This window comes from Fukomys damarensis, unplaced genomic scaffold (assembly GCF_012274545.1).
Source record: "Fukomys damarensis isolate Sample0158 unplaced genomic scaffold, DMR_v1.0_HiC HiC_scaffold_23, whole genome shotgun sequence".
Classification (NCBI taxonomy): Eukaryota; Metazoa; Chordata; class Mammalia; order Rodentia; family Bathyergidae; genus Fukomys; species Fukomys damarensis.
The window spans coordinates 34,417,919-34,427,152 of record NW_022900935.1 but is presented as its reverse complement, the minus strand read 5'-3'; the positions used below and the strand labels follow the sequence as shown (position 1 = coordinate 34,427,152).

At 45.7% G+C, this 9,234-nt stretch overlaps 1 protein-coding gene and 1 long non-coding RNA gene across 3 annotated transcripts in view; one reads left to right on the top strand and one right to left on the bottom strand.

Annotated features, from left to right (window-relative positions):
- Positions 1 to 9,234, bottom strand: part of LOC104847968 — a 47,141-nt gene that overhangs the window by 32,725 nt on the left and 5,182 nt on the right. Inside the window, exons 2-4 of one of the 2 annotated variants that reach the window (XR_776267.3) lie at positions 7,479 to 7,669; positions 5,557 to 5,652; positions 2,094 to 2,157 (exon numbers count right to left, since the gene is read on the bottom strand). This is a non-coding gene — a long non-coding RNA (uncharacterized LOC104847968). Of the gene's footprint in view, positions 1 to 2,093; positions 2,158 to 5,556; positions 5,653 to 7,478; positions 7,670 to 9,234 lie in introns of those variants that run through there. The other variant, XR_004518578.1, reaches the window with a different exon arrangement.
- C8b (complement C8 beta chain) overlaps positions 8,684 to 9,234 on the top strand; it is a 38,003-nt gene continuing 37,452 nt past the window's right edge. The window contains exon 1 of the mRNA XM_010603633.2: positions 8,684 to 8,974. Within this exon, the coding sequence (XP_010601935.1) occupies positions 8,886 to 8,974 (89 nt within the window). The 5' untranslated portion in view covers positions 8,684 to 8,885. The remainder of the gene's footprint in view (positions 8,975 to 9,234) is intronic.

Genomic DNA, 9,234 nt, shown 5'->3' with positions numbered 1-9,234 from the left:
TTTTTTTTTTTTTTTTTTTTTTTTTTTGGTACCGGGGATTGAACTCGAGTCTTTGAGCTTGCAAGGCAGGCCACCGAACCACTGAGCTAAATCCCCGGCCTGTCGTTGGAAATTATTGAGTATTCAGAGGATGCCAGCTAGCTTCATGGACACCTGTACGATTGGAAGACCAAGGCTGAGCATTCAAAGCAGGGAATTCTGTGCCCAGCATTTTTTCTTCCCACTCTGCTGGAAAAGGCTGCCTGGAGATCAGAGGAAAGCTGAGTTCTGATGAGTGTTCCACTCAGGATTTGAAGCCCAGATTCTTTAATCTCGCTGAATGTCAGGTGCAAGTCTGGCCCTGGGTACCCTAAGCTAGAACGGCCTTTTGATGAAACTTCATGGTTGCATGATTCCGCATCTGTAAGACCTTCCCACAATCCTGGCCATGGACTGGGCATTATAAATAACAGTAATGACAGCAGTCACAAAGCACAAAGCAGCCTCCATGCAGTGAAAAGCTACTATGTGTCTAGCACTGCACAGGAAACATACCTATACTGTCCCTAATCCTTATAACCACCATCCTGCGACAGTCCCACTTATATTATGTTGAAGGAACTGAGGATCAGAGAGGCAAAGCAACACACTCGGTCACACTGATAAGTGACAGAACAAAGGTTCAAACTCAGCCTGTTGTCCCTTGAATATCCACACTGCACCACTTTTTGGCATTGCCTTGTGAAAGTACAAATCCCCAAACCAGAAGCAAGTGCTACAAAGAGACCACGAGTGCAGGGAGAACTACTACTGCCCCTCCAAGGCACAGTCAAAGGGCCTGATACCATGGGTGGTGGGAGGAGCAGGAGAAGGTTGCCAAAGCAGTGGACAATATGAGCAGACAGACTGGAGAGACCTGGGATATTCCCAGGCAACATAGGCCTGGATGGATTAAAAGGACAGACGGTGATTCAGTACCACCCAGAATGAGCTGGGAGCCCATTCTCCAGTCCCAGAGGACACCAGCTAGGAGGCTTGGGGCTTTCATAGGCCCAGACATGCACTCTGGAAGCATCTGAACAGAAGCCAGGTAGGCAGCCCGCTCCTTTTGGTCTTTAAGCCTGATGTCTAGCAGACACGTATTTTCTGGTCTCTAAAGGGATCCAGGTGACATTGGCTTGACCACTCAACCCCTCCAGCTTGTCCTGCCTCAGCAACCCCACCTGGATCTGCAGTGCCAGCTGCTCTGTCCAAAGGCATTCCCATCTTACTGTGCAGGTGAGAGCCAGGTTAAGAAAGGAGACACACTTTGGGAGGATGCACACAAAGCACACACTGGCAGGAATGGGCCTGGACGCCCTTCTCTCATGTGAGTCCCAGGATTTTTTCTCCCACTTCATTCAGCCTCATCTAAGAATCTCACATCTAAGACCATGTTCCAGAGATCAGAAGGAAGTCTTCGTTTGGAAAGGGCCACCTCTCAACCCTATCCACATTTGCTATAGAAGCTGAATAATAATAATTGCTAATGATCATACAATGTACTTATTGTGGGCCAAGAATGGGTCCAAACATTCCACGCATGTGAACTTCTTTAATGCCCACAGGAGCTCTAGGAGGTGGGTACGATTTTCCCATTTCCAGACAAGAAAACTGAAAAATCAGTAGTTGCAGTGGCCTTGCAGAGCTTGTGCATTTAACCAATCATGTCGCCCCTCAAGGAGACAGGGAATGCCCATCCCTGGCCCTATATGGAGCTGGTGTCAATGGCCAAGGTGGTGGGGGGCTGCATCACACTGTACAATCAACGTAAGTCCAGAGTATACTGACTAATGCTTCCAAATAAACAGAAACCTGCAAAGTAGCATTTCGAATAAAAACTAAAAATGTATTTGTATTCATACAACTCCTAATATATTGTGTTGTGATCAAACCATAAAGTCACATGTGTTGGTCAATCAGGAAGAGATCAATGAGTCATATTTGACCTTGGCTTTAAATCTGCTGTTCATCAACTATGTGCAGCGAAGGCCACCAGTTTGGATCGGGCCACATCTTGGTGGAGATGTCCACATCCTCTTCAGAATGCCTTTCTGGCATTGCTCACTCTGGTCCAGAAAATTTCACAGCAATGAATAGGAGGCAGGAGTCGTCTGAGCTGGGCAGTAGAGCTGAAGACTGTGTAAGTGGGAAATTATTAAAGTAACCACATCATCATCAATAATGATATCAATAGTTGACACTTATTGAAATCCTGCCATGAATGATACCTTGTTAAGCATTTTCACAGTTCTGAGCAGAAAAGTAGCTGGATGCGAGGCCACATATCCAGAAGGTGACGAGGTAAGTTTGTAATCAGACATGGGGCTGCAGAGTCTGCTCTCAACGCGAGCACAGTGCTAGCCTCGTGTTTGATTGACTGCAGATTTAAGCACAAATACATACAGCGAGCTATGGGAACCCCAAGCTATGGTTCTAATGTCAGATTTGAGGCCTTCCTTAGCAAGGGGATAGCCACTGTGCAGGTAGAACCAGTTTTTTCTTGCTTTGATTTGCTTATGAGATCCGCTGACCAATCACCTTATGGATGTCCTGTTCCCCTCCCTCGTGCTCCATCTCTGAATTATATCCTCTCCTTGTAGCAGGGGCCTTGGGACCCTTTAATCAAATATCTTGACCTTTGCACCTGCTGATTCTCGAAGTCCAGTGTATGCCTCGAGCCCAGCTCAGAGTTGTAGCTTTGCTTGTGAGCCTAGAGGTTATGTTCCTTGTGGGTTGGTGTTCAGAGGCATGCCTGCCTCTCCAGCCAAAAATCTCTGCCAATATCTGAAATCCATATTCTGTGTCAGCAATAGGTGAATGACAAGAAAGCAGCACATATGATTGACTCGTATTTTTTAAAAATATCTCTCACTAATCCATGCCACTTCCTGAATTTGGTAACTGGTCTTCAAAGGTGGCTCCTAATGTGCCATGACACCTTCCATCCACACCTGTGTGTAGCTGCCTCCTGCTCTGAGTCAGAACTTGCCCTGTGACCCACTAGAGCCAACAGAATGTGATAGAAGCAACTCTACTTTGGCTCAAGGCTACTTTAAGAAGATTTAATACCTTCTTCTTTTATGGGCCTGAGAGTCCTGAGCTGCCATGTACAATGTCTACTTCCTGTATGACACAGGCCATCCAGAAAGGCCTTGTGTAGTGGCCCCTTAGAGAGGAGAAGGCCTTAGGAGGTCTGAGGCCCTAATTAAGCTGTCCCAACCGGCCTGTGGATGCTCATTCTCGGAGGTATGGTGGGCCAAAAATCACCTTGGATGATCCAACTTCATCCCACAGAACAGAGACCACCATTCCCACTGTGCCTGGGCTATACCCTTGGCCAGCAGGACGTGAGTAACATAGCTGATGTCTTAAGCCTCTAAGCTTTAGGGTAATTTCTTATGGCAACACAGATAATAGAAATCCTGCATAACACAATATACTGCCAGTAATTTCATCACAGTGTAAAATCTTGACTCTTTAACCTTTTCATCCCTTGGCTTGTGGCTTCACAAGGACAGAGGAGGTAACCCAGGTTTGCCCATCCCAGCCACCACCTCAGTGAAATCAGGAAAATATGTGAGGTTTTGCTTACCATACCCAAGTTGTAATTATAGAGATACACAGTTGCTTGAATTTATTTCTTCTATGAACCCAGAAGTTGCCTGAGTGGGGGAGCCAAGGGAAATGTGTATTTTACTTCCTCCCCTTTAGCCAAGGGTCTGTTCTAGGGCACAGTGGGCTTTGAGCAATGTATTTTTGAATGTACAAATGACTTGATGAAAAGTTTAGATTGGCATGAAGTTCAGAGGAGCGGACTGAGCATGCAGGAACATGCAGACTGAGAAATTGTTTGTTTGCTGGGCTGAGGAGTTTGAACTTGATCTTGGAGTGAGTGAATGAACAGATGAACGAAGTGGCTTAAATTTCACTATTTGCCACAGTTAATCCACGAAATCAATGCGACTGCATAATCCAGCTAGTTGTGCAAGGTCCCCAAGGTAATTAGTTTCATGGCACACCGCCAGGTAGTCTCATTTTCCCTCTTCGTGCATTTCTAGCATTCTTGGAAATATTTGAAATAGAAAATTAGTACTCTGAATGTTTTATTTCTTTAAAACTCCAGTTGGTTTTACTTAAATAAAAAAATTCACAGGAATATGTTGCTCTTGGTTGAACTTGAGTAATTCATTGAGTAATTCATTGCCAGTGCCAGCGATGCGAATGGGTGTCATGAGGTCGAAAGCTTTTAGGAGCCACAAAAATGTTCCATAGAAAATAAGGGGACTGTGCTGCTAGTATAGACACGTATTTGTGTATAGACGCTAAGAACTGCTGGGTGCCAGGTGCACTGTCCAGCTTCAGGAGCCATCAACCGTGAATCCTGGAGACCCTGCTGCTCCGTGGTTAATATCTAAGATTCCTTGTTGTGGCTCCACTGAAGCATGATTTTCATTACTGTCACGTGGACTAGTGGGGGCTCTCTGACTAGCCAGTGCTCAAGAGCCACGCAGGTTGCTTACTCCAGACCCCACATCATGAGGCCAAGGCAAACTGTCACAAGGGCTCTCTCCCATCCTCCCAGCTGTAACTGACAGGCACATCCTGAAGGGTGGCCAATCTCCAAAGGCAGCTGTGCCCTCCGTGCCCTGGTCAGCCATGGAACACACTGTTGGCCTCTTGTGTCTGCCTGGCTGTCATAGTGCTCAGCAGAAGTGTAGATTCTATAGATTACATAATCTCAGTGTGCCTCCTCTTTTTTTAAAAAACTTTATGTCTCACACACAGAGTTCTGTATCTCTTTATTCTGTATCTCTTTAGAACAAAATGCCAGAGGCTGGGTATTTTATAAAATAGAGGGGTTTACTTGGTTTACAATTTTGGTGGCTGGGGGGTTCAAATAACATGGCAGTGACACCCTGGGAAGGACCCGCACCCAGGCCGTGACAGAATGTGGCAGAGACATGGAGAGGAAAGTGGCAGCTGCTCTCACAGCACTAATCCATTCCTTGAGAGCACCATCACTCCCTCCAGAGCATGGTAGTCCATGACCTAACAACCTTCTCCTGGGCCCAGCCTTGTGAAGGTTCCACTATCTCACCACCAGCCAGCTGAGGCCAGGATCACAGCACGTGAACCTCGGAGGACATACTGTTGAAGTTTTATCTCCACAAGCCTGCATTTGAAACCAAGGAAACCACTGCTAGGAGGACTTAAGGGATTTGTTTAGAGTGTAAAAGAATAAACGGGGGAAATGAGATGCTAATGTAAGTCTTTCTGATTCCCTAGACATTTCCTTCAAAGGGGCAGCAGAGCTGGGAAAGTTGCATTTCATGAAGGAATGTTTTGTTTTGTTTTTACTTCTTTTAAATATCAGAAGTTTTCAAAGATCTGAGAAAACCTAGGGACTATTGGCTTTTCCGCAGTAAAATGCACTGTACACACTCATACACACACCCCAGATTTTTGAATGTGGTATTAGAGTATATGAATGGTGGCCATGGTTGCAGACACATAAAACTTTTAATCCTCACTCACCCAATATCCTTTGCAGGCCAGCAGGGCTGTCTTCCGTCAGGTGACTCTGAGTGTAGGTTGCCTCCACTGTAAGATGTTATCTCCACTTCCAAGTCCCTGGCATGGCAAAAGAGAGACAGAGAAGCCACAGTCAATAGCCAGCATCGAGCAGATGACAGAACAAACCATCAAGCAGGTCAGTACAGCCATCCAGGCAAGACCAGTGGGACCACCCAGGGTATCCTAGACCTCCAGTGACTCAACTACGAGCCGATAAATGATGATTGTTGCAAGCTACTATACTTGTGGATTATTTATTATGCAGCAAAGCTAACAAATACAAAAATAGGATTCAGAAATGGAGTGCTACTCTAGCAAAATAACATGGGACACTGAGAAGTTGGAAAATCAATTATCAGAGTTGGAAAGACAGCAAACTGTTACTAGGTTTGTAGATCTGGGCTTATGAATCCCTAAATGTAGTTTAAAGGCTTAGAGGCATATGATCCATTTAGAAAGCCCTCTCACAGTCTGTGACAAGAGCTATAGCCCTTAGTAAGAGCAGCTGAGCCAGAGGAGTGGTAAGGTGTGATGCTTTTCCTAGATCTCAACCCTAGATCACAACCAGTGCTGACAAGCTTTAGAAGCAAAAGAAAGAATTTGAATTTTCAGAATTTGAAAAAGTAGAGTTAGGGGCTCGGGAAAAAACTTACATCTAGCCATATTATTTGCTACTGACCAGCTATGAAGCCATAACTGAGAGGCATGGAAAATGATCCCTAGTTTGTTGTTTTATTGTCCAGGTAAACAAGATGCTGGCTAGGAAGAAAGCTAAATTGCTAAAATCTATTCGTGAAAAATATGCATATTTGTATTTTGGCAGCCGGATGTGGACAGCACCCAAAAGCACCAGAAGCACTATAAAATCAAAATTCCAGGAGACCTTTTGAAACCTGAAATCAAAGAACCCCAACCAAGTCAATTGGAAAGGCTTTCTTGCCCAAATGACTTTAGCGTATAACCTAAACAGTGAGTCCCATTTGGCCAGGTGGCACATTTTCAGGGCAGAGGAAACAACAACCAAACTCTCAGAAGGAGAGCACAAGGTTTATTTGTGCAACTCCCCTTGCTGAGACGTACAGATCCTGCTGGAGTCCTGCAGGTGGAGTCTGTCCAAGGGGAACCCTATTGGCAAGAATCCGGCTTCTCTTAAATACATGCAGACATGGAGAGGACCAGAATATTCTTGGAACTCAAGGTTCTTCTTGTTTACAAATGATTAACTACCTCAGTTGATTGTGTCAAAGTTCAGGGCCACTGCACCCTTTGGGACAGTGCCTGTGATTGAGCTGATGACGGGAACACACATGGGTTGGTCTGGCAGCAGAGCTTGGGGAAGGTGTCTGCAACACAGTGAATGGAAAGGGACTGCTGTTCTCCATCCCCTTGCTGCTCTTTCTTTTTGGGGTCCAATCCAGCCTGGCTACTCTGGAACACAGCAGGGTGGAGAGAGAGTGAGTCTAGCATTTAGGAGCACTACTGGGTATAAGCCAGGAACAAGGTTGAGGGATTTACGCTTTATACATTCAGACCTCAAAACCCCGTATGTCGCTGGTATTAATGAGTTATTATCCCTGTTGTACAGGTGTGCAAACAGACTCTTAGAAACATTATGCAACTTGTTGAAAGGCAGCACATCCTTTCCCTGGCCCACCTCACACGTCCCATGTCACTTCTGCCCTCCAGGGTTCCGCCCCACCCCACAATACCAACAGCAACTGCACCAGTATCCACCATGAATCAGCCCACCACGGGCTGCCAATCCATTTTGTAATGCTGGGTTAGGCATTACATTAATGACTTTGTTGATGAAAATGAAGATCATTTTAGAGCCTCTGTGCTTTGCGTATCACTACTGTGTTAGCTGGGGACTGCTGTCCCACCGTGGTCCCTGTGGTCCTCCTCGCAGGCAGGTGGCGCTATCTTCAATTCTGAACCAGGACTGATTGTGAAAACAGGTCCACTTCTGATCACAGGCAATCACAGGCATTTCTAGAGTTTTTGAGATGAGCAGCTGCATAGATTATGATATTTTCCTTGAAGTCATTTTGATGGTGAGGGACAGCAGGCTAATCTGTGAAGTATGGAGAACAATAGACAGATGAGGTGGGCACGGTCACCTGGACTCAAATCAAACAAGCTTGACTCAGAAGACTTGAGTGCTGCCTGCCTTTGCGGTGGCCTTGAGTGTGGGAGAGATGACAAGCAGGTGGCACCAGTGTTTTACTGAGCTCCTCTTGGGGTGACGATCACTGGCTCTTCATCAACCCCAGCTAATATTAGAGAAGAATGTTATTTCTACCTGTACCAGTCATCTTTTCCACTTCATCTGCTGTCCAGGTCAGGGAAGCTGCCTCTATTTCCCTAAATATAATGAAATTCTTTTTTTTTTTTTTTTTTTTTTTTTTTTTTTTCATTTTTATGATACGGTATTTAGTCGGCATTTTTACATTCAGTGACTCATCTTGTTCTCCCAACTCTTAAGAGATGGGTTGGCACAGCCTCCCAATTATGATGTGAGGAGACAGAATCAGAGACACTCGGTAGAATATTAGTCACTTATAGAGAGAGCACATCGTATGTCCAGAGTGTTTGGAATGCTTCGATTTATGTAGCCTTTACAACAACCCTGTGAAGCAGATTCTATTTATATCCCTGCTTTACAGATAAGAAATCTGAGTCCCAGAGAGAAACAGTAATTTGCCAGAGGGCACATGGCTAATGAATTAAAATAGAATTTGAATTCAGGTAGATGGGCTCTAGAGCCCTTCTCAAAATTTCACAGCTGAAAAGAGTAAAACTGGGATTCAAACCTGGGCCCTTCAGACTCGAAATCCTGTGTTCTACTTAGATTAGCTACCTGTCTGAGTGCTCACCACGAACCTGTGCTGTGCGCTTTCCTTACACTAACTTGTTTAATCTTCATCATTTTGCAGGTGAGGAAATCGAGGCGTAGAAATTACTTGCCTGTGGTCCCCAATCTAAGGAGTGGCAGACCCACAGTTCTTACTGCCTCCCTAACAGCCTGGCCCCTCTGCTGCTAACCTGAGCCTTGTCCACAAGAACACAAACCACCCTGCTAGCTACAGCGTCTGCCACCCCCTTGCTGGCTGGCAGCGGCACAGTCTTGGGTCCATTTTCTGTCTGTGCAAAGTCCGCAGGAATTTCAGGCACTGGCGGCCTCCTGTTTGCTTTGCTGAGCTGTTTGCTCTGTGGGGACCAGACACCAATAGCCACACTTACTGTGCAGGGACCCTAGAGCTTCACTGGGCCTCCTGTCACCCAGGAGAATGAAGACAGGGGCATGGGCCAGGAGGTCTCTGGTAGAGCTGTTTCTCCTGTGCACTGCCCTGGGCTGCCTCAGTTTACCTGACTCCAGGTAAGTGCTGGTTACAAGCTGATCAGTCATGGGGCAGGGAGCAGAAAGCCACATAATGCCGCCTGGCTCTGTCACACACCTGAAGGGTGAGGGCTGTCTCTTGTGTGGAACCAAGTGGCTGGCTTTAGCGAAAGTTCCCTAAGGAACTGATATGTTTGGATGTGTTTTGTCATGCTGAGAAGACTCGCATATTGGTTCTGCATTCAAAACAAAGCCTAGGTCTAACTAAGCAAAAAAAAAAAAAAAAAAAAAAAAAAAGT